The sequence below is a fragment of the Mastigoproctus giganteus genome, chromosome 2 (assembly GCF_048544385.1).
Source record: "Mastigoproctus giganteus isolate SK-2022 chromosome 2, ASM4854438v1, whole genome shotgun sequence".
NCBI lineage: Eukaryota > Metazoa > Arthropoda > Arachnida > Uropygi > Thelyphonidae > Mastigoproctus > Mastigoproctus giganteus.
In genome coordinates, this window is record NC_143576.1 from 184,909,951 (window position 1) to 184,936,589 (window position 26,639).

The window sequence follows — 26,639 nt, forward strand, 5'->3', positions numbered from 1 at the left end:
TCGCGTTAATCGAACTCGCGTTATGCGAGGCCTTCCTGTATGTTGTTCTGGCAGTTCGAAAGTGCCATTAAGTTATTTGCTGTAAGTGTGAACCGTTTAGTAAAGGTTTCCAGATTATAATAATTGATCAATTGTAATGACCAGTCGCTATGCCACTACGAAATTTTCACCGCGTCTTTCAAGCGATATTAGCATCTCTCTCTCTCTCTCTCTCGCTGGATTCCACACTATTTAACACCTGATCAGACACAAAATCTCGTAAAATTGTGTTTATTATTATTATTATTATTATTAGCCATATGGTGCAAGGAAGCCTGAGGCTTATGCTGCACCAGCCCCAAATAAAAAAAAATTCTTTCACAAATTTTTGACATTTTAAGGTGTTCTGTAACAATTGCGTCTTCCGTACGATCTTGGCATTCTGCTGCTTACCTGATAAAGGGCGGTTCAGCCTGTACGTGTATTTTATCACTGTTTTCTTTTTTATTTTTATCTATTAAAAATGTGGTTTAATTCCAAAGAATCTCCCAGGCCTTCTGCAATATGAGACAATATGGTTAATTTGAATTTTTTAAATGCTTGTGAGTATGCTGCTTTCGTTCAGTCTTCATTGCTTAGAGCCCTCAGTTGTGCCTCAAAAAGACAACGAGTTAAGAGGCGAGTTGTTAATTGGTGGAATGCGGAATTATCCAGGTTAAGAAAAGAAGTATTTTTATGTAGGAAGGCATATCAGAGGTATAGGCGGTGGGGGCTGAATGAGGCTCAATTTTATCATGCATGTTATAGGAATAAAAAGAAAATTTATTATAGGGCTATTTATGAGAGAAAATTAAAGGCTTGGAGAAATCTAGTTACTAGTGTGGGCAATACAGATCCTTGGGGATTAATTTATAAACTAAGTATGAAAAAAGTAAGACCTGGAGAGATAATGAATACTGTAATCGTCAATGGAGTGGAAACAACTGATTGGATTACAACAGTGCAGGCAATAACATCGGAGTTGTTTCCTCATGAGGAAGAAGGGGGGGAGACAACAGAGCAAGAAGGCATCAAGGACTCTAATGTAACATACCTTGGGTCTGTTGATATTAGCTTATTTACTTTAGAGGAATTGAGAGCCGTTTCTAAGAAAATTAACATTTCCAAAGCCCCAGGAATCGATTTAGTAGAGAATATCGCTGTTCTTAAAATGATTGAGCTTTATCCTAACATCTTGTTAAACTTGTATAATAAATGCTTACTTTAAGGTACCTTTCCTGGGATCTGGAAAGTTGGTTTGATCAAGCTGTTAGTTAAGCCGGGTAAAAAACCAAATGACCCAAGAGGGTATAGACCAATTTCGTTATTGGCCAATCTTGGCAAAGTTTTTGAAAGATTGTTATTTTTAAGATTGAACCAATCTCATGGATAAAAATGGATTGACCCTGCCTTATCAGTATGGTTTCAAGAGAGGGCATTCTACGGAGGATGCCATTAATGATCTCATGAATTTCACCAACCAGGCAGAGGATAAGTATGTGTTAGCCATCTTTATAGATTTTACTGGAGCTTTTGACATGGTGTGGCATGAGAGTATTCTGTCTGCATTAAGGTGTATGCAATGTCCAGACTTATTGTATAGAACGATACAGAGTATTTGTATGGTAGGAAAATTATACTTAAACTAAGCATCTACAGTTTAATAGGAATCTTTCGAGAGGGTGTCCTCAAGGGTCTGTATCGGGCCAATTTTTTTGGACCTTAGTACTTAATTTATGGCTGAAACAATCGGCTGAAAATCTGCATAAGATTGCTTATGCAGATGATTTGGTTTCATGTGTTACTGGTGTATCCAGGTCTGTGCTTGAAATAAGAGTGGCCCAGGTGTTAGAAAGTCTAGTGTTATGGGCTGATCTGCATAAGCTATTGATATCTACAACTAAAACTGTTATGATGCTTCTTAAGGGGAAACTAAATTATGCGCGACCGCCAAAAGCTTTAATAAGGGGAGGCAGATTCCCCTAGTATCTGAGGTGAAATATCTAGGTATAAGAATTGATGATAGATTATCGTTTTTCCCACATTTAAATTACTTACACGAAAAAATTAAAAAATTTAGTGCAGCAATAATTCGATTAACACGGTCAGATTGGGGGTTGAAAAGGAAAGTTTTAAATTTATACTACAAGGCAGTCTTCTTACCCATAGTTGCGTACGGAGCATCAGTGTGGTACTTCAGAGTTACTAACGTTAAATTTAAACAGAAATTGTTATCGATTCAGCGCTCAATGCTTTATGTCATTTCTAATTTGTGCAGAACAGTCTCAACGAATGCTATGCAGGTTTTGGCCGGGCATTTGCCTCTAGACTTGTACATTGTGTATCGGGCCCTTTGTTATTACTTAAAAAAAGGCATAGTGGTTTCTTTCATGAATATTACATCTGATGTCACTATAGAGATAGCTAAAGTTAAGAAAAATGTTCTAACACAGTTGATTGGTATGTGGCAACAGAGATGGGATCTTAGTGCAACTGGGGAGGTGACTAGATTGTTTATTCCAACAGTTAAATTTACTTATGATAGTAACAACAAATGATTTTTTCCTTCTATGGTAACATCGTTTATTTTAACTGGCCATGGCTCATTAAATTTTAAACTACATTACTTTGGTCTAGTCAGCTCTCCTTTATGCACTTGCGGTCAACCTGAGACTTGGAGTCATTTATTATATGATTGTAGTTTGTATGTTTGAACATAGAGAAAGGCTAAAAGTGAAGATTGGTAATTTAGTTAGAGGCTGTGAAAGTGCCCTTATTGCTAATCAGGATAAATTTCAAGCACTGCAAGAGTTCTGTGTAACTGTTTTTCAACGGAGAAGACATTGGAATAATCTAATGATTACTAATTAAGATTTGGTTATATACATTTTGATTATTTGTGGTTTTTTTTCTTTTAGTTTGTTTATATTATGTGTGTGTGTATTTGTATATATGTATTTTATTTATTTATTTTTCTTTTTTTTTTTTTTTTTTTTTTGCTGGCTCTCAGGTGTGGGCAGCCTGGGAGCGGGATTGCTGGCACCCACCGGTATAGCACTACTTCCGGTGGGTGCGGGATTTTTGTGCATGAGGCACTTAAAATAGAAGACCAGGCCCAGCACCAAGTGAATATCGGCGGCCATTAGGGTCTATTCGCCAACGGGGAGCGGCTGTGCAGGTGACAGCTTCTCCCTGATGGCGAAGAGACCTTCCATACAGGTCTATTTTGCAGAGGTTCTGCACGAAGTCAACTTTATCAGGTGGAGATAGACGGAAGTCTAGGTGCCACCTTAGACATAATAATAATAATAATAATAATAATAATAATAATAATAATAATAATAATAATAATAATAGGCCTTCTGCAAAAGACCCAAGAAGATTCTCTGGAAATGAGCCAGATTTTTTTTAAAGATACGATTAAATCGAACCAGATTCTTTGTGGACTTCCTCAGCTGCTCTTAAAAGGTTTAAATGTTCTCACGTTAAAATTATCTTCAAAATTCAATTATCTTCAAATACTTATCTCCTTAAACCTCTAGCATTTTTTTCATATTGTTTTTACAAGCTAATAGTTACAGTTGTTGTAGATTGTAGTTTACTGTAAACCGCTGGCTTTTAGCCGTGAAGGGTATTGTGTACGGCATGTGCGTTTTGTATGCAATAAAGAGTTCTTCTTCTTCTATTGTTGTTATTGGGTTTTAGGAGCATCAGCGACTAAGGTCATGTTGCTCCGTGTATAATGTCTGTAAATTGTGTGTCGCCTGAGACCGACTTACTGAGCCACGTTGAAAAACACCCATAAAAATTCCTCCCGTCATCGACCTGAGGTCTTTTCCACCCAGTGTGAGGAGGACGGCGATCTTACCCACGAGGGTTGTTGTAGAGTTTTAGGCGGATTAGCAACTTAAGCCATGTTGTGCAGTATATAATGTTTATAAATTGTGTGTTCTGTTGGTCTGCACGTGTAGCACAGTGGTATTGTCACCGTCCTTCCCACACCAGGCGGAAAAGGCCCGGGTTCCAATCCCATCGATGATACGAGGAACTTTAATGGGCTTTTTTTCACTCCGTGGCTGAGTTAGTCGGTCTCGGGCGTAGATAGCAAGGTTTTTCCCCCAGAAACTGGGGATTATTTTCGTGCAGCAAACAGACAAATCGACCAGAGAACACACGCAATTTACAGACAAAATACATATGGGTAGATGTAATCAAACGGGCGACCCTAATATAATAAATTGGTTTGGTTTGTGTGTTCTGTGGTCGATTTTCTGTTTACTGGACTTAAAAACCGGAGCGAAAAACCCATGCTACTCTCGCTTGAGTCCGACTAACTCAACCACGTTGGGAAAAGCCCCATAAAAGTTCCAATGTTATCAGGCTCCCGTCACTGATGGGATTCGAACTAAGATCACTGGTGCCACGTCGAATACAACAGTATAGTGTAAAGCAAACCATTGCTCAGTCATCAAATAGCATCTCTTTGGTGAGTATTAAGTTCCAAAGAAATTAAGGCTATCAGGTGCTAGTATATTATGTCGTGTATTTGATCGATTTTTGATCGATTTACTGTTTGTTGGAAGATCTTCTGAAAATTTGGACGAAAAATACGAAATTCTGGAAGAAAAATCACGAAACCCTCGTCTGAAACCGAATAACTCAGCTGCGTTGCGAAAAAATCACGTGTGCCTATACAAAAGTCATTTTCTGTAAAAAATCGAGACTTGGTTGCAGCGGTCCCACTAAAGACAAGGCTGGACGGTGGAACAGTGGAAAAAAGAATCCGTGATCCGGCGAGTCTCAATTTTAGAAGTAGCCCTAGGGTTTTTGGCGCACATAGGCAGAAATGTATTTGGTGCACTTGAGATACTTTTATTAAATATTATTATAATAAAAATTTTCCATTTCGGTGTCCCCAGACGTTGGCACCCCTATGCCCCGCTTACTAAGCTCCGCTCAATTTACACTTTTTTGCAGAAATGGTAGGGTGAAAATGTGAAGAAAACCTAATGAAGTCATTCATCTGGACTAAATTATCATATTAGGCCACCCTAATATTTGTATTCATCTGCCGTGATTGTGTATTATGTCCATAAATTGCGTCTCTTTGGATGGTCGATTTGCCTGTTTTGCTGGACGAAAAACCCGAGTTGGGGGGGGGGGGCCTTGGTATCTACGCCTGAGACCGGCTAACCTACCCACGGAGTGAAAAAAGCCATAAACGTTCCTCGCGTCAGTGACGGGATTTGAATCCCGGCCCTTTTCCACCCGATGTGGGGAGGATGGTGACGATACCACTGTGTTACCCGCGCAGACCATTCATCTGCATTATCTCGAGTTCATTATTCAACTGGCTGGAGGTGGGTTTTGGTTTTGTTTGTTTTTTTGGCGCAACAGCAACTATGGCTATAATGTGCCAGCTGGTGGTATCATGGTATATTCTGTTTAGTACGCACTGGGTGCGCTCATATCGTTAGGTCTTATTAACTCCATGATATTTTTCTGTCGCAACGGACTAACTTCACCCTGAAATGCTTCATTTTTACCTTGATTGCGATGGATTCTTTGAAGATAATAGTGCAACTAATGCGAAAAATTGTATCTAAATGGTTTGAGAAACATTCCCAAGATCTCTAACTCTATCCTGGATGCCTAGTTCTCCAGATGGGAATCTATTTGACAATGTCTAGGATATGTCGGGAAGAGCAGTTCGGCTTAGCAATTCTCTACTGATTTAAATTTTTTTTTTTTTTTTTTTTTATGAAAACCCCAAACACGAAAGGTATCAAAACCTATAGTACTTACTACCGTGCATGGGTTGAAGGAGAAGTATGGGGGGAGGGGGACGCCGGAAACTTTGCTCTAGAGACTAAACATGGGTTTCACCACTCCAATAAGCAAAGTGGTGGTATTTCACCGGTTGATGAAAGTCATCTACCACTTGCTAAATACAGCACTTGTAAATATTCTAATAAAAGGATTGTCAAATCTGGAGCTAGACTCCCTCAGACACCTAGTGGAATTCATGCCACAAGGTGTACGGGCTATAATTCGATCAAAAGGCGATCCTTTAAGTTATTGTATAGCAGTTTCTAACTCTTTTTGGCCAGTGAGTATACAAAACAGATGCTTTCATAGGGTGCTGGGGATTGACTAATTCTAAGCATGCAGTGACATATTTACCTCAGGGGCTCACATCTGGTGAATATGGACTTGGCATACCCAGGGTCCTGAGCTGGATATCATCATTCTTCTCTTTCTTGGTGATTTTCTTCTACTTCTGACTCTCTCTCTCTCTCTCTCTCTCTCTCTCTCTCTCTCTCTCTCTCTCTCTCTCAGGTAACTGAGAATTTTTTTTGGTTGGTGCAGCAAAAGCCTCGGGCTTCCTTGCACCATATGGCTAATAATAATAATAATAATCAATCACTCAAGTGGTGCTGCAGTAGTAGGGGCCCACCTTCCATTAGGGGGAGGGAGGAAAGGGAATCAAAATGAAAATAAAATAATTGTAGCCAGAATAAGTAATGTTGCGACACTGTATGAAAAAGTGTTATGCTGCCATTATTTCTATTTAAATTATACAGGGTGATTCACTACCAGTGCGACAAACTTGCAGGAGGTGTAGGGGGCACAAAGACGAATCGGAATCACATAGCATTGCAGGGTCCGAAATGCCTTCGTCATGCGGGAGGTCGCGTGAACAAAGGAGCAAAGAAAAAGAACAGAAACAGCAACTCGTTAGTGTAACAGAAATCATTTTAATGACAAGTTTTACATTGGCAAAAAGCCATGCTACAGAAGGTGTTCGAAAGTTCGACCAGAAGCAGTCAAACAGGCTTCACAGCGCCGCCGCATGGAATCGCTAACGTTCTGGAAGATTCCTGGCGTGTCTTGAATCTCCCCGGCAGCTACAGAGATGCGAGCGACGAGGTCTTCAACTGAATCAACGGGGGTCTCGTACACCAATGTCTTCATTTGACCCCAGCAGAAGAAGTCCAGGCACGATCTAGCAGGCCAATGAACTGGACCACCACGACCTATCCAATGCTGTCAAAATGTAACGTTTAGGTGTTGGTGGACGTCATTGGTGTAATGTGGGGGAGCCCCATCATGCTGGAACCACATTGAGCGGCGCAACGACTTAGGAACATGTGCTTCATCAATAAGTTCGGGCAGGACTTGCTGTAGAAAGATCAAGTATGCCCTACCGTCCAGACGAGGGGGAAGAACGTACGGTCCAATGAGGTGGTCTCCAACAATGCCATCCCAAACATTGACAGAGAAACGGCGTTGAGTTGCACGTGTTCCGGTACCATGGGGGTTCTACAAAGCCCACAAATGGGCGTTATGTTGATTGAAGGTTCCCTCTCTTGTGAAACTTGTCTCATCTGTGAACAATACGGACGCAGCAAATGCGCTGTCTGCCGCACTCTGTTGAAGAAACCAAGTAGCAAAAGTCCTCCGGAGTGGATAATCCGCAGGCTCCAATGATTGGACGCGTTATAGACGGTATGAACTCATTTGGTTTGTTGACAGTACCCTCCATACAGTGGATTGGGAAATACCCAATCGTTGGCCTATCGCTCGAGTACTCGTACACGGATTGCCTTCTGCAAGGCGTAGGACATTCTCCTCATTGTCTGGCGTCCTCGTCGTTCGCTCTCGATTCATGGTACCTCTCGTGAAACAACCAGTCTCACGTAACCTTCTGTGCACACGTACGAAAATCGTATGATGAGGAGCACGCCTGTGCGGGAAACATTCCTGGTACAAGCGCAGAGCGGCGCGCCCGTTACAGTCCGCAGCTCCATACGCGATGTACATGTCGGCCAGTTCAACGTTTGAATACTCGTCCATCCTACTGCCTCGGGAACCGGTTCGCAAATGCTGACTTCCAGCGGGATGTCTGTTCACGCTACCTCCCGTTCAACGTCCTCTACCGCATGACGAAGGCATTTCGGACCCTGCAGTGCTATGTGATTCCGATTCGTCTTTGTGCCCCCTACACCTCCTGCAAGTTTGTCGCACTGGTAGTGAATCACCCTGTATATAAACACTCTCAATACACAAACAAAAGTCACTGTGCTAAAATACAGTGCTTGATATTTCTTCTAAACAAAGCGACTTGTGTACTGGTACAGTATAATTTAATTTAAGCATGGCTTCTGAGATGTAATGTTCATCTCTCTACTATTTATTGTTGTAATAATTTTAAAGTCTTATTACTAAAAAAATTAAATAATTTTATAGTTATGGCAATTGTCATGGGTATAAACGTTTTATATTTTGGAACACTTCTATTTTAAATTTTTAATTCATATACAAGATGTGACATTGAAACTGCAGTAACCCCAGAAGGAATGATTGGAAGTGCATGCAAATCAGTAGCAGATGAGCTGCTCCAAGATATAAAAAAGTGGTTAAAATACGGGATGAATCAGGAGGCAGCTTCGGCTAATATAAAAAAGGAACACAGAGATCGTGGAGTTCAAAGCAACATGTGTGTGATGCAGTTAACAGGCTTGTCTTGCAGAAATCCCCTTCAGATTGCAAGACGATTGTAAAGAATGTCGAAACTTCAAGTTCAACATCCAACACAGACAGGATGCCAGGGCAGATCATGGGGTGTTGTCTTTATTGCAGGCAGTGATTGGATACATGATTGCCTGATGCAATAATACCCACAACAGCGACAATGCTAGGAGTCAATAATATACAGGAATTTTGTTAGCAGGGAAAAGGAGGTGATTGTCCCTCTGTATAAGGTAATGGTCAGGCCACGCATTGAGTACTGCGTGCAGGTCTGGAGGCCTCATTTTAGGAAAGTTGTAGATTTGCTTAAACGTGTACAGAGAAGGGCAACAAGATTGGTGAGGGGAATGAAGGGATCCTCTTACCAGGAGAGGTTTAAGTTCTGCAAATTGTAGCAGCTGGAGACTAGGCACCTGCGAGGTGATTTGATTGAGGTGTATCAGGCCTTGAATGAGCTGAGCACGCTGAATTCTGATGGGATTCTTCCACTTGTTCAGATTACGAACCTAAGGGGGCATAAATTGAAATTGAGGAACGGCAGATGTAGAATAGATGTGTGGAAATTTGCCTTTAGCCAGCGGGTGGTTAATTGCTGGAACAAACTTCCATCTGTCGTTGTGGAAGTTGATAGGTTAAATAAATTTAAGGAGGAACTGGACAAATATTTAGAGGGGATTGTTTGGTAATTTTTTTTTTTTTTTTTTTTTGCTGATGCTGCATAAGCTCATACGCTTGCTTTCTTGCATCACATGCCACTACTACTACTAATATCACCAACTTGGCATGTTCAAGAGGGCAGAATATTGGCCTTCAAGAGGCTGGATGGTCATTTCATCATGTAGTGGAATGTGTGAGCTATGACAATGCCACAGTGCACAGACATTGGCAATAGTGACTGCTGGAAGGTTCGACTGCCCGTCTAATGGGTAATGGAGCATGACGGACTACAGAACCTGATGCTCATCTTATACATTGGCAGGTTTACACCACACCTAAAACCCTAGCTGTGATGCCATCAAGTGGTTGTCACCCCATTGCTCGAACCATTGCCCACCGACTGGCAGAAGAGGACCACTGCACATACTGACCATTGCATCGATTCGCATTGATTGCTGTCTATCAACAACAGTATCTGGAATGGTGCCGCCTAAGGGCCACCTGGGATACAGAATGGCCTCGTGTTTAGCGATAAACCCCACTTCCGCATGGGATCCAATGAAGTCTCTGAATAACTGTGTGGTGACGACAATAAGCTTAGTGCCATTGTTTAACACCATACTGCATGACCTGTCGCTGTTATAACGTAGAGTGATTAGGTTGATAGTCTGTCATCGTTGGAGTCCTCAATGGCAATCTGATTGCTCACTACTGTCACCGAGATTTTGAAACTCAACATTCTCCCATTTCTTACTGGGCTGCCTAACACCATTTTTTAGCAGAACAACGCCTGAACACACTGCAAGTAGGTTTTGCTGGAAGAAAATACCAGTTTCTAGCAGAAAAAGCCATGATACTCTTGAATGACTGGATAACTTAGCCATGCCGTGATAAAGGCCCATAAAAATTCTTCACATCATCAAGGCGTTTTCACTCAGGTCACTCAGGTCGTTTTCACCTGGTGTGGGGAGGATGAAGTCCTTCCATTATATCAAACATATTAAAATGTCCTTGCATTAAAATCTATCATTATAGTAATTAAAAATCATTAAATATATATTTTTATTTTTTTTGTCGTTAAAGAAATTCTAAACCATTTCTATGAACTTAAGTTTGGAACTATTTCCATATAAATTCTACCAACTTATTTGCAATACAAACTTTGATGATGCTGCTAACAGAAAAAGCTGAAGAATTGATCTTGGATATGTGTTTAAAAATTAATTTGAGAAATTATATTGATGGAATAATATTTGAATTCTAATTTTGTGGGTGTTTTTTCTCTGTAGGTCACAGACATGGGGCGTAATGGTAAAGACAACCATCTTGAGGTATGCCTTCCCCAACTGAACACAATATTCTAAATGTGGTCTCAACATTGTCTTATAAAATCGGACATACTTTTCCCTTCCTGTGACAGTCCTATACGAGTGATACCCAAATGTTCCCGAAATTTGAATGTTGCACAGGAACTACGTCTAGTACAGACTTGTAGCGTTAGGTAACACTGCATGCATCCTTTATAAATTAGTGCTATGTGGCGTCGGGCTGGATAGAATCATTGAATATTTATGCGGTTCTTTGGTGGTGTTTCGCGCAGTTTGCGATAGCTGGTGTGAGAAAGCAACGTGCATGCATCGTTTTGTTTCCTTCTTAACAATACAGCGGAAACCCATAAGATGAAACAAGCTTTTGGTGACAATGCTTTAGGCCAGATGCAGACCTACTACTGGTTTAACCATTTTAAAAACGGTCGAATATCGGCTGATGATAATGATCGCTCTGGGCGTCCATCGTCGAGCACCACCCCGGAAAATGTCGCAAATGGCGATCCGTGAAGACCGCAGGCGGACCTTCCACATTTGTGGCATTGTAGGACTACCGTACGGCACATGTCAGTGAATTTTGTCAGACGATTTGAACATGAGAAGGATTGTGGTATAACCTAGAAACCAAGCAACAATCATCCCAGCAGAAGAGTCCATTTTCGCGCCGACTGAAGAAAGTCCGACAAGTGAGCAATGTGAAGTTCATGCTGATCTGTTTTTTTGGACGTCGACGAGATTATCCATAAGGAATTCGTCCTTCCTGACCATACCATCAATGTAAAGTTCTACTGTGATGTCCTGAGGTGGTTAAGGGAAGCCATCAGGAAGAAACGTCCAGAGAAGTGGTGCACAAAGAAGTAGGTTCGTCAACATAACAATATAACAGCCCGCACATCCCTCGCTGTACGCAGTTTTTGGCATCCAACATGACAATAACACTCGTGCCTTCCTTATTTGGCAGACTTTGCCCCCTGCCACTTCTTCCAAAGAATGAAAATCAAGCTGAAGGAGCAAAGATATGACAGCATAGAGGATATCTAAATGAATCGCAGGAGGTGCTGAACACTACGACGAAGGACCTTCAGGACGCATTCAAATCATGGGAGAAGTGCTGGGATCAGTAAATATACTCTCAATAGGACTACTAAGGTGACAGTGGCAAATAAGACCCAGGGTGAGTCTAATTTATTTTATTTTATTTCATACCCATTCAAGTGTTGGCATTCGAGGTGAGCAGATGCGCTTCGTCAGGGCTCCTCGGTTAAGTGGATTGGACTACTGTTGATTAGTGCTTTTAAATATTTGATTTATTTAGATATTGTTGGATTATTTTGTTATAGGTTTTCCTGTAACAGTTTGATTTTAATAATATTATAGATATAATTTTTTAAAGTTAATTTTCATTGATATTTAGCTAATTTTATAATGGTAATTACGAGATCTGCCTTAAACACGTCACAGGGTATCGTGACTCACACAGAAATAGCCGATGGCGATTTACGGGTGAGTCATGATTTAATCCGTTGTGGAACCTGTGGAATGTTTTCCAAGGTCGACCTAGTGAATAATCATAGCTCACCTGGGGATTCTTTTCTTTGTGATCGATGTAAGGAATGCACCGATCTTAAATTACAATTTGGTGTACTGATGGAACAATTTGAGTCACTGAAAAAACGGGTGCTTGCCCTCGAGAATAATGCATCTGGGAGCTCGTGAGGGACTCAAGACTCCAGCAATCTACCAAGTGATGCACTCCCGATTCCCGCTCAAAACAGAAAAACCAATTGCAAACTACTCTGGTTCAAAAGTACTTTATTTTATTAGGAGACTCTATTCTCAGGGAAACGAAACGGGGAATATTTTTTGTAATAAGGATAGGTGGAGTAGAACCAGGGTATGTCAGCCTGGAGCAACTATTAATGATGTCACCAACAGATTGTCAGATCTTACGGGGGGGTACTAATTGTGGTGACTAATTACATTAAACGTACACGATCTGACGATTTGTTGGAAAAATACAGGACCATACTGAGGAAATGCCGCGAGCTAGGCCACAATTTCTATGTGTCTGCTATTCTGCCCAGACATGATAGGAGGGATTATATGTTAAAAGCCTTGTGCATTAACTCGAGAGTTGAAGGACTCTGCAAGGCTTTTGGGGGGAAATTTCTATCAGCTTGGCCCACACTTGTAGGTAGAAGGAAATTGTTTTGTAGAGACGGGATACACTTAAACAAAGGTGGTGCAAACGTTTTTGCCAGTATTATTGAGGATACCTTAAAAGTTCAGGGAAACTGCTAGTTAGGGGGTAATAATGACACGCGTTTATCTGATAATATTGGTCAAATTAACTCTTGCACATACCTCAACAGTTCTTATCTGTTTCCCCAACTGGACATATTATCTAGATGTTCAGGGGACAGAAAGGTTTCAAGTGAGCAGGTAGCTAATTCCAGGGGAGAGAGCCTAAAAAACTTCAAGGGCTGTGTTAATGTTGTTAAATATACAAGAACAGTAACTCTTAAGTGTTTATATTGTAATGTTATAAGTGTCGTCAATAAAATGAGCGAATTCGAACTACTGGTTAAAACAAGTAACGCGGACATAATAGGGCTTACGGAAACATGATGCCACCCGGAAATAGGGGATGATGAGTTTCAGTACGGCTTGTATAATGTAATTGGGAAGGATAGGGGAGACAGAAGGGGTGATGGGGTAATGCTTCTTATCAGAAGCAGTCTGTGCGCGACGATAGCTTTCCCGGATTCAGACGTTTCACGTGCCAGTATAGAATTTGTATGGTGTGAGATAGTTGGAAAAAAAGGTATAATGCGAGTAGGACTAATCTACAGAGTAGGTGATTGTGAAGATTATGACGAAAGCCTCTACATGCAAATGGAATGGGCAAGTAAGCGTCAATGTCTTATTATTGGTGATTTAAATTTGCCTCTAATTGATTGGAGAAAACGGGAAGGAAACTCACACGGGGAACAAAATTTTTAAATCAAATAGATGACTGTTATTTGTATCGACATGTCAGGGAAAGTACTAGAGAAAAGAATATCCTAGACCTCATCATCACCCATGAATCAGATGACACAATAGGGCTGACAGTAGAGGAACCAGTAGTAGGAAGTGATCACGGAGTTCTACGGTGGATGATGAAGAGAGAGGTAGCAGTAGTAAAAGCCAAAGGGATGGTTTATAATTTCAGAAAAGGAAATTACGAGCCTTAAGGTGCTACATGGCCTCTATTAACTGGGTAGATATCGCACAGGAACGAATACAATTGAACTGTGGTATGCTTTACACAGACGCCTTGAATGAGTATTTACCATTAAAAAAATACCCAAGTTGGATAAATAGTGAAATTGCCACATTACTTGAGCAGAAAATGGTGGTATGGAAAAGTTAAAGAGCAATAAAAAGTACTGAAGACTATAACAGCTACAAGATAATCTGTAATAGAGCCACAGAAAAGGTTCGACAGGCAAAGGCAGTTTATGAAAAATCGCTAGCAAACAGAGCAAAGACGGGGGATAAGGAATTCTTCACATATATAAATGCTAAGAAGCAGGACAAACCAGATCGGACCTTTACGTAAGGGAAAGGTGATAGCATTAAATACACCAGCTGCCGTTGCATATGAACTCAACAGTTATTTTGCATTGATATTTACAGAAGAAAAACCTTTTATGGCAATGGGGAAATTGTGAAAGCGAAGTTGAAAAATGTGTAATTAATGATATTGAAATTTCGCAAGATTATTTAATGAAAAAACTTTCGAGCCTACAGGCCAGTAAGGCTCCTTGGAGTTGATGGAATATACCCTATACTATTAAGGGAGGCGGCAAGTGAGTGCATTGAACCATTGAGGCTAATTATGCGAGCATCACTAGACTCTGGGGAGATTCCGTTGGATTGGAAAAGTGCCAATGTATCTTCCATACATAAGGGTGGTTCTAAGAGTAAAGTGGAAAATTATCGACCTGTCAGTCTGACTTCAGTGGTAGTGAAAATCATAGAGGCAATGATCAAGGGTGAAAAATAGGATCATTTGGATAGAATTGAAATTTTCAAAGATACTCAGCATAGTTTTGTAAGGGGAAAATCATGTTTAACAAATCTGGTTCGCTATTTTGAAAGGGTCACTCATGAGCTGAATTTAGGGAATAATTTCGACATTGTTTATTCAGATTTCGGCAAAGCTTTTGACTCAGTCCCACATGATCGGTTGCTTTATAAGCTGGAAAAGGTTGGAATCACTGGGAAAATCCTTAGATGGATAGCAGGATGGCTTCAAGGCAGGAGGTTGTGATAAATGGCTATTCCTCAGATTGGGTTGATGTAAGAAGTGAGGTTCCCCAAGGATCAGTATTAGGACCACTGTTGTTTTTAATTTTCTTAAACGACATCGATTAAGGATAGAGGGCGTGATGTCTACATTTTAAGATGATGTTAAAATTGGTAGAGTAGTTAATGATCACTGTCAAGCTGAGCTTCTTCAGAGACCTATATAGACTTCAAGAATGGTCAGAAAAATGGCAGCTATGCTTTACTCCAACAAATTGTAAGGTATTACACCTGGGAAACAGTAATCCAAAAATAACTTATTCACTTGGTGGGGTTCAACTAAACCCAGTACTGGAGGAAAGGAACTTGGGTGTTACGATACGGTCAGACATGAAATTCTCTGAGAATTGTAAACAGGTTGCAAGGAAGGCCCATGGTGTCTTATTGATGATCTATTTAACTTTTGCAAGTAGAGATAGGGGCGTGATAATCCCATTATATAAGGCTTTTGTTAGACCACACTTGGAATATTGTGTTCAAGTAGACCGCACCTAAAGAAATACGAGATTCTTGAAAAGGTTCAAAGAAAGGTAACTCGCCTAGTGAGAACGGCAAAAGGTCATCCTTATGAAGACAGACTTCGAATATGTGGCTTGCAGAGTTTGGAAACTAGACACCTTGGAGATTTGATTGAGGTGTTTAAGGTTCTGAGAGGCATCAGTAAAATGAATGAGGGCAAAATTTTCAAGATTATAAATGATGCTAGAACTAGGGGACATAAATTCAAGTTACAGGGGGTGGGGAGATGTTTAGATTGGACTGCAGGGTCTTATTTTAGCCAGCCAGTTATAAATTACTGAAATAAGTTGCCTACATGGGTGGTAGAGACTGACAGTTTGGGGAAATTCAAAGGTCATCTGGATAGTACCTTCGGGTGAGGGAAATGCATAGGTTTAATTTGGTTTTTTTATCATTGTTTTATTCGTTTTTTTTTTTTTTTTTTGGCTGGTGCAGCATAAACCCATAGGCTTTCTTGCACCATGCGGCCATTACTAATACTAATAAATATATTTCAGATACTTTTGGGCATCAACGGGTGAAATACCACCACTTTGCTTATTTGGAGGCTTGAAGTGGTGAAACCCATGTTTAGTCTCTAGAGCAAAGTTTCCGGCATCCCCCTTCCCCCATACTTCTCCTTCAACCCATGCACGGTACTAAGTACTATAGGTTTTGATACCTTTCATGTTTGGGGTTTTCATAAAAAAAAAAAAAAAGCACCTCGTCTAACACAGACAGGATTGCAGGTGCTCTTCTAGTTGCATGGAAAATTTCAAGTCTGAATCAAAGTCCTGTCTTTTCACTTTTAGCTCCTTCTCTCCAACCTCCCCCAAGCTTATAAGTATCTATTTGTTTCTAAGTGCATAACCTTACATTCAGGAACATTAAACATTGTTTGCCATATCTGCAACCAATTTAAATTGACCTGAAGCATAATAGGCTGGTTTTTAAATTCTTCCTACCTTTAAATTATCAATAAATTTTGATAATTTCCCCTGTACTCCTCATCAATGCCATTAACAATATTTAACTTCTGTGCACTGAACATTAATCACTGCTACAAAGATAACAGCAAGCTAAAAAAAATCACAATTAGGTGGATACCCAAACTTTATGTTAATCCAAAACATTCATTACAAATGTAGATTCGAATATATTTTTTGTGATCAACATGATCATCCCAAACCAAAAAAAGATACAGTATTGCCACCTATCACAGCATACTCTTCCCTAACATTGTCCAGACTTGAACTGAAAAAAAAATTGAAGTGAGAATACAACTAAATGGATCTTGACATTTTGCACTCTATTTTTATAACTTGTCAATTGGTTATTTTTAATATCTACTCTTCATGTTACTAAGAAAGCCAATCTCTACAAAAGGAAATGACTACCATGCATTTTGCTCAGCATGTCATTTTGTTTTCTAGTTCTTCTGAGCTTGTAGAATAGTGTCAACTTTCAGTTTTGTATCGGACAATTTTGGAAATGTATAGGCAGTGACAGCTTGTGACTCTGATGTATGGGGGTGCTGCTCATAACACTTCAACTTATCAAATTCAATGTCAATTTGCAATTAAGCTGTAATCACATAATTACTTTTGAATGTTCAGCATTGACTTAACAGATATACATGTATTGGCAACCCACTGACCAGGCATTGACTCAACCACTGGGACCAAAATGTGAAACTGTCTAGTGCAGCTCCACCTATGGTAAAACTTCAAAAAGATTGTTTTTATTTGTTTATTAGTGATTATTGGAAATAGTTATTTTCCCATTAACCAAAGGTCTTAGGCTATGGTTGGCCCGGGCTCTGTTTAATACTTGTATTAAATAAATCAATTATTATATTTTTATTATTGGAAGTGGAGGATGAGTACACTATATGCGGGACCTGTTAATAAAAATATTCATTGCATTGCATTGTTCTTCACAAAATTTTATAACTCCATTGACTGTATATTTAGATTTAAAAAGTTGGGAGTGCTGCAGTTCTACAGTGCCTACCAATGAGCAGCTCCTGCGTATATGCTTGAAGGTCACACCTTGAGAATCCAGTGCTTTAACAAATTGATCAATTCCAGCTTGGTATAGAGTAATGGAAGCAAGAAGTTTCTTGGAACCAAGGGAATTGTTTACTAAATTGCATGCTAGACTGAAACTCAATAAAAGTAGACCATCTTTTCTGCTGTAGTACTGATCTTCCCATATATAGTGGTCATACTTTTATCTTCTCTAACACATTAGTATTAGGCACGTCCATAGCCAGGTGGGCAGGAGCAGCAGTGCATAGCACAAGCTTCTTGATTAGACCGGGGTTCGAGCCCGTGACCACCAAATACGGAAAGGTCAGGGAATGACCACCGCATATCCCCCCAGAGCAATATGGCCTTAGTTGTTAATGCCCCTAAAAACCAAATAACAAACAAACAACATTAGTATTAGTAGTGGCAAATGGTGCAAGGAAGCAAACATGTATAGCATCAACTAAAAAAAAAAAAAAAAATCTATATATTCCCCTAACAATCTAAAGCTTCCTTAACTATTTTCAAACTGCTTAATTCAGACTCTATGCAAAATGCCATCCTTATTTTTAATTTGTGTCCCATAGTTTTTAAACCAGTTGTCAGGAGCTCTGCATGAATTTGGTTAGACATATGTCCCTCACTAAGAGAAGCAATTCTTACTAATTAGAGAAATGTGGTTGCTTTAATTGAACAGGCATCTGAGGTGCTCCAATTTGTCTTGATCATCCACAGGCATTCCTACATAGGCTGCTTCATATTGCTTCAAAGAATTGTGCTACCAATGACATCAAGGGTCGCACTTTCTGAATCATAACATCATTGTTGGCATGAAGGGATCTGACAGGATCACAAAGGGCTGATGGGATCTATCCAATTACATTAAAACAAGCAGCAAAAGAGTACAGCACACTTAGCCGTAATTATGAGAGTATGTTTAGATTCAGGGGACATCCCTGTGTACTGGAGATGTGCAAATGTATCCCCAATTCACAAAGGGGATAAAAGGGCACAATGTGTAATTCCCGACCTGTCAGTTTGATTTCTGTTGCAAGGAAAATAATGGAGTTGGTTAAAGAAATATTGCAGGACTATCTAGGCAGAAATGCATTTACCACCTAGGTCCTACAATACTCCTTTAATCATTGGTCACAGCATAGATTTGTTAAGGGGTTATCTTGTCTGACCAGCCTCAATGGGTTCTATGATACAGTAATAAAGGAACTGGATGGAAAATAATTTTGACATCATATATTTGATTTAAGAAAAGCTTTTGAAGCCATTCCACATAAAACACTGCCTCACAAATTACAGCAGCATGGCATTAGGTTCAAATTATTGCTATGAATAAAAGAAAAGTTTGGTAGCAGAAGGCAGAGTGGTTATCAACAGACACTATTCTTCTTGAACTAATGTTATTAGTGAAACACCCCCAGGGTTCAGCACTGAGCCCAGATTTCTATATTAATGATATTGATGAAGATATATCAGACTCAAAGTCTACGTTTTCAGATAATACAAAGGTTAGCAGGGCGAATCAGAGTATGCTACTGCAACAAGATTTAAGAAAATTAGGCAGATGGACTGAGAATTGATAAAGCTTAACATCGAAAAATGCAAGGTACTGCATTTAAGTAGCAGTTATGTCAGAACATCATACCAACTGTGTGGTATGATGTTCTGACATAACTGCTACTTAAATATTACCTTGAGAGTAGTGAAGAATGAACAAGACCCAGGAGTAACTGGACAAAGTTCTCTGAACAGTGAAGACAGACTGCCAAGGCAGCTCATGGGGTTTTGTCAATGACATACGGGAAAGGTAGTAGGGATAAGGAGGCAATTATTCTGCTGTATAAGGAAATGATGGTTATGCCATATCTTGAGTATTTCACAGGTGTGCAAGTCCCACTTTAGAAAGTATAAAGGCTAGAATGGGTGCTGACAAGGGCAATGAGATTATTGAGGGGGGAGAAAAGGGTACTCTTACCAAAAAAGTCATCTTTCGGTTCTGAAAACTGCATCATCTGGAAACAACACAACTGCAAGGAATTTCTGAAGTGTTTACGGCTTTGAATGGATTGTGTAAGCTAAATCCTGATAGGATCCTTCTTCTTAAACAAACTGCACACATGAGGGAGCAAAAGTTTAATTGAGCAAGTTGTGCAGTTTGGAGAAATTCGGGAGGAACTACACAAAATATTAGAGGGTTGGGCAGATAATGTGTGAATTTTTTTTTTTAGTTGATTCTGTATAAGCTTGCTTTCTTGCATAATTTTTTACTACTAATATTAAAGCAGAAGTAGAACAGATATAACAAGGAAGAGAAAAAGTTGGTTCTTTTTGTTTGACAATTGTACTGCAAATGGATGCTGACTAGTTGTGGCATGTATTCACACTAGATGGGATGAAAGTGGGGGAGGGATTACTGATGTCAGTTCAGAAGGTCAGTACCCTTGGAAGTATCTATAGCAAAGGCATGCCACAGAAATTGAATGTTTATGAGACAAGGAGTGCACAATTTGGAAAGTTAAACTTTGCAAATTGCAAAATAACCTTCATTTGAACCATTTGTAATTATTACAATTAAAATGCAAGTTAGGGTTTAACTCAATTTTAAAGTAATATTTAATCATAATTAGAAACAGTTCAATTGATAAGCATAAGCACAAGTATGTTTCCTCAATTAACGGAAAATATTCAATCAATCATGTACTGTGCTTAGTTTTTTTTAAATGTGAGAGAAATTTCTGGATGATATATGTATGTAAAATGGTTTCAAATTATTTATACACTTAAAGTTGTGGCCAGATTAAAGCACTGATTTAGAGAAATAGTAAACAGAAAGTTTTATTTTATAATATAACAATTTGTTAAAATTTCATACATTCAATAACAGATAGCAGAACTCTAATGTTACAGATATTAAAGAAGTAATTATATTCAAACAATATAGGGAATAAATGTACTCAACCTGTTAGGAACTTATGAGTTTTACTTTATAAAGAAATTAGTTATATGCTGTTTGAATTTTATCAAACAAAATTATTCATAAGCTAAACATTGGTTACAAATACACACTGATAAAATTTTTGAATTCAAAACAAAAAAAAAAAAAAATACACATGCAAAGTTTGAGCAAAACGTTTAGTGAATGATCTTATAATTCTTGAACATGTAGCAGTAACTAAAAAGATTGTGAATGGAATTTATGGCCTCTTTTAGGCATGCACACTCCAAATTTTAATTTATTGTTATGCATGCACTTTTAAGGTAACAGTTTTTTCTTTTGTCATTGAAAATGATGAAATTAGAACCAATGTGCAAACATTACATTTTGTTGTGAACTTGGAAAGTCAGCCACAGAAATGGGAAAAAATGCTTGTTATAGTGAAAATCCACCAAGATGGATTTTCACAAAGTTCAGAGTCAAACTATTACATGTGAACAAACAACAAAATAATAATCATTAAATTTCCAATTTGAATGAAACTTAGGAAGGCATAACAAATATTTCTAAAAAAAGTAATTATAAAAAATAATGAAAATCCATCTAATAGTAGTAGAGTTATTACACATGGAAGGATGGACATGCTGAAGAGAATAGGCATTTTATGCACACATGCTAATTGCCTAAAAAAAAAAAGTAGAGCAGTCAAAATTATATATGAAAGTTGTGCCAATTGCATTTTTTGATGATAGGATGTTATTAGAATTAGTTCTGTGAGGTGCTACGATTAATGCAGTCTACTATCAAGAAGTTTTAAAATGGTTGACTCCTTCACCATGACAATGTGCTGTATCAAACGTCACTCATCTGCCACACCTGATTTTGCACTCCACGACTTTTAGCTATTCTCAGAATTAATACAGGGCATAAGAGGATAACAATTTGAATTCAAGAAAAGAAATCAAATCAAACACAATGGACTGCCTAAAATCATTCACAAAGAAAACAGATGTGGTTTCAGATTATTAACAATGCAAACATTTACCACTGAATAAAATACATTTTTTACAACATTCAAATTTTTTGATCAAACTATGTTTTTTTTTTTAATTTGTCACACATGCCAAATCGTGCCCCCCCATGATATTTTGTCATTTTTTTTACAAAGATTGTGCCTTCCAAGCTATTTTAAAGCTTCTTGGTAGAAAGCTAAGCTACATTACCAATGTCACCTCATGAAACCAATTCTGATAATTTTATCTCCTTGTCAAAATATGCAAACAATAAGACTTTCCATGTGATTTTGAATACTGCACATTTTTTCTTTTTTTTTTTTTAAATAGAATCATCTCTATAAACTATATGAGCATGTCATGCATTTCTGTGGCTAACTTTCCAAGTTTACAACAAAAACAAGCATTTATACATTGTTTAAATTTCATAATTTTAAGTGCACACAAATGACAAAACTAAGTGTTCACTCAGAGTAGCGTTCCACTAGACTAGTGCATAAAGACGAGTTAAAATTGTTGTAAACATGCTCTAAAGGTTTCATTCTATGCTTCGCTTAACCTTTTAGCTACTGCTATGTGTTCCAGAATTTTAAGATCATTCACTGAACTTCTTGATCAAATGTTGTATATACAATATAGTATATAATGCACTTCTCTATTTTAGAAAATGCTACTGATAATAACCATATATTTTTTTTGCATTCTTGTAATGTGTTTTGGCTGATAACCAATTTTTATAGAGTAGCAAGGTGCTTCATTGTCATCCACATATTCATAAACATAAATCTTTTCACAGATCACAAGCCTGAAACTATCAAAAATATTTTATGCAGCTTATTCAGGTATAATAACAGTTAGCTAAAAACTCTGAATATTTAACAATCAACATTTAACAGTCAACTTTTTCATGAATACTCAACCTTGTATATCATAACCAATGCTTTATCTGAATATCAAGTCTACAGACAGAGACAAAAACTGATTTATCCAAATATTAGTCATGAAAGTTAAAAATAAAGTTTTAATGATTTTAATTTTGAATAAACTGGAATATGTTACAATATTGTTATATAAAAGTAATGCTAAAATATCATTTATGTATATAACTGTTATGTAACTTTAAGCATATTAGCTCTATATTTATAGAGTTATAATATCATTCGAAAAGCAGCACAACTGCAGTTATTTAAATACTAGTCACATAAATTTCAATTAACTGAATTTTTTTCACTTTCATATTGCTCTCTAATTTCACTCCAAGAAATTGACACATTTAATAATTAACTGTAAGAGGTAAAGCTTTCACACAAATATAATAAAATCATGATTCCACACATATAGAACATTATGAATGAAGCAAAGAAGAGTAAATCTCATCCGTGTCATTTCATGTATAATGCCAATCACACTGATACAATGCATAACATTTTTTACATCGTAAAAAAAAAAAAAAGGCTAAAAATTTGCCAGTACAAAAATTACTGAAAATAAATCATGTAATAGTCAATTTATATAATTAAACAAATTATGGCTAAATAAAGGCATAGACAATCTATCACATGATGGATGATGAAAGTTTCATCATTAAATACTAAACTGCATAAGCCAAAAATTGAAAATAAAGAGGGACATTATGATGAATATATAGTACAGGGACCAACAGCTAGTGAAGCATTAACACCCTTCAAAGTTCCAATCTGAAGGACTGAATCACAAAAAAAGAAATGAATGAGAACCAATTAATATCTGAAGAAAATACAGAATTTAGCAGTGGAAAAACCACTCACTGACATCTTTCAAGAAGAAGATATTCCTAATTACTTTAAAGGTGCATAAACATGCACAGTTACATAATGTTAACTGCAAATTACTGTAATTTCTGTTCACTAATTTTTTCCCCCTGCTTATCTTTTATACTGTAGATGGAATGCATTTAAAATTGATCATCCTCAGCCCTAACTGAGATTCTACTGTATACACATAGTTATGTAAAATAGATGATAACATCAAGATGAATGAATAAAAGTTTTATTACCTTACATGGATATGCTTTTTCTAAAAAAAAAGTAGTACAGTTAAATTTTGAATAAATCAAGTTCAACGTGCTTAACACACAAGAAACTACAAATTAAAACTACTAGGTTGCAGGTGCTGCAAACTTGTAGTTTTTTTTATTATTATTTTGCAATATCACTTGAACAAATTAATTAACTCAACATGTTCACTGCTTCCTGAATGTAAATATATGGCTTCAAATTTGAATTCACTTGGAGGGAAACCTACCGTACTTTAAGAACATTTTCTTCCAAGCTGACAGAAGAAAAACAAGTTATTTTTGTCAAGCAACCTTAACTGGAGGCTGATTAATTCAGTCATGGTGAGAAGGCCCAAAAATGCTTCTGCTTTCTGCCCTCTCCAATTCAGATTGAATCAATCCCGTCGTTTTGCATCCTGGGTCGAAACTGTCAATGGAAAAGCCAGTGGAACCCTCTGATAATGGTCCACATAACAGTGGTAGCAAACCAGTAAAACAGCAAAATGTTGACAACCATCACAAGTCACTGGTTGTTAAACTAAATTTATTTGTACTTATATTAATTTTTTTATATATTTTGTAGCATATTATTGTTTATTTTATCCGTGTATAAAAAAATATGCAATACATTTTTAATAATTATTTAGGAACTATTTTGAAGTGAGTTATTTTCAAAGAAGTTCCCTATAATTATTATTTTAAACTTTATGTACTGGCTTACCTCATATTGCCAATGTACATAGTTAACCATCCAGCTGTTATCTTGATATACTTAGTATCACCAAAATAAGTAAAAATTATAAGTTTAAATATCTATTATTATGAATTTATTCTGCATCATTATGAATTTATTCTTCCAGTGTGATAGTCACTTTTAATCTGCATCATTAATTCTTTTTTAATAGGAAATGATAGCCAGCAGAATGTAAAAAAAAATATTATTTATGGCACTGTTTATAAAAAAAAAAAAAAAAAAACACCACCCATTCCTTTGTTGATTTCCCATAGTTCTGGTTTCCTCTTTTTTTTTTTCTCTCTTCCTTTGTCTATTTCACTACTATGAAATTTGTCATGAAATATATTTTTAATTGGATACAAGGCTTGTTTAATGACGGTTTTTATCTTATATAGTATAATGTCAGAATTAAGAATAAAATTTTAAAGTTCCCCATTTTAAGCTATTTCTTTTCCTTCTTTCCCCCAAAAAATAAGTGGTAAATAAATTACACTAAGCATTTCAAAAACATTTATATCTATTTTTAGCACATGATTATCTATTAATAAATACAAATATATAAAAATAAAAGTTGTAAGGTTGTGTTCTGGATAATAAGTGATGTAGAAGCCGTCATTTTATCCACTCATCACCATTCTTACAAAATCTGAAAAAAAAAAAAAAAAAAAGAATTGAAGTTTAAGAAACAATAGCAAGGTGTTAGAATCAAAACAATGATTACAATTTGATTTGTTTAAGCAATATTAATCCTTTCACAAATGAGTTGTGTGAATGTGTGTAGGCTCTCGGTAGTCAAATTTTGATAAGGTGGCCTCCACAGAGTTCCTTCATGAAATTTTGAAGTTAGATAAAATGAAAAATTTGCAAATAAATGCTTCTAAAATATTATTTTTTTTCTGCTTTTGATTTGACTGTTCAGAATTTGAGTAAAATTGTCAAAAATGAAACAATATTAAAATATCAAAAAAAAAAAAAAAAAACTATAAAAAATTATTAAAAAAAACACTTTTTTGGTTAGTCTTTATAATCAGTACCCCTTCCAATCGATTGTTGTGAGTAGCAATGATTGACAGGCCTAGCCTCCCCCACCAGTTACTTTTTACTTAGCACTAGAGTGAATTCCCCTCCCCCACTCTTTTAAATCAGGAACTTATTTTCCAATTTTAAAACAGCAGTAAGGGGGAATAAACATACTAACTAAAATGGGTACCATATACTGAAATCAGAGCTTCCAATCATTGTGAGGAAAGCAATGGGTAGGAGAGGCTAGGCCTGTCAATCACACTGCTACTTGGAACAATCGATCAGGAGTACCATGTTGTAAAGACTAACCCACTTTTTTTTTTTATATCAATGAAAATTTTCTATAACTAGATCTGAATTCCAGAGAATTTCTTCCATTTCAACTTTTATAAACCAAAATTAGACAATAATGCCCAACAGCTGAAATGTCCTCCGCCGATTTTCAAATATATTTTTGTGCTGCTGTCTATTAAAACTGTCTATCAGTTCAAAACAGAGATAAGCGACTACAGCACACACTGGACATATTTCAACACAATTCATACATAAATGGACAAATCATCTGAAATGTACTTGAAATGACCATTAAAAAACAGATCTACGTATATACTCCTAAGATCCCACACATGAAAAATGTAGATATATATATGTGCTTGTAAAATGGTTAATTAAGATTAAGTGCAATGAAATGCAAGGTTTTAATCCACAGCATCAAAATGAAACTTAAAGTGAGAAAGGAAAGATTCTCTGACATTAGATAGTGGTGAAGAATCTGTACTAATCAATATTTTAAAAGTCCACACATATAGAGCATTATGAATGAACTTGTTAACATTATTTTAACACCTTTTTTAACCATTAAATCTTAAAGCTCATACATATAAAGCTGTACAAAAAAACTTAGCATCATTATGTACAAGAAACTAAGAAATAAAAAAGTTTCTTGAGGAATTGTGAATTCCTCAAGAAACCTAGTAATTTTTTTTTTAATAAACCACAATGTAAAGTATTTTTTCTTTGAATCACATTTATTGTCATCTCTCTCATACTGACAGCATACATGTGGTGACAAATATGGAGAGCACCCAGGGCAGGAAATTTTGCATCATTAGTGACCATAGTTTAGGATGTAATGCGAGTTAGAGTACAAAAATTCCTCACATATTTTTGCATGCAATTCTTGGAAGTAGATAGAAATGTAAACTCTAAAGATGACATCCATGCAGTAGTAAATTTTCATTACCGACATTCAATTTCATTATAACGATTTTTTCCAGTAACTGGCTTTGCTAGTCTTTGCAAATTAGACAAATAATTTGAAAAGACTGGCAAAAACTTTGGGTTGCAAGTTATGGGACCAAATTCAGACATCCAGTTTCACCACAGATGTATCTCAAACTATTTGTAACAAAATGCAATATAAAACTCTATATCATTAGTTGGGGAACAATAACAATTTTTAAATA

The 26,639-nt window shown here is 37.2% G+C and overlaps 1 protein-coding gene across 1 annotated transcript in view; it reads right to left on the reverse strand.

Moving 5' to 3' along the window:
* Nucleotides 1-24,643: 24,643 nt before the first annotated feature.
* The window catches only part of LOC150089832 (myosin-2 essential light chain-like), a 38,444-nt gene continuing 36,448 nt past the window's right edge, over nucleotides 24,644-26,639 (reverse strand). The window contains exon 6 of the mRNA XM_090368843.1: nucleotides 24,644-24,796. Coding sequence (XP_090224969.1) covers nucleotides 24,768-24,796 — 29 coding nt within the window. The 3' untranslated portion in view covers nucleotides 24,644-24,767. The remainder of the gene's footprint in view (nucleotides 24,797-26,639) is intronic.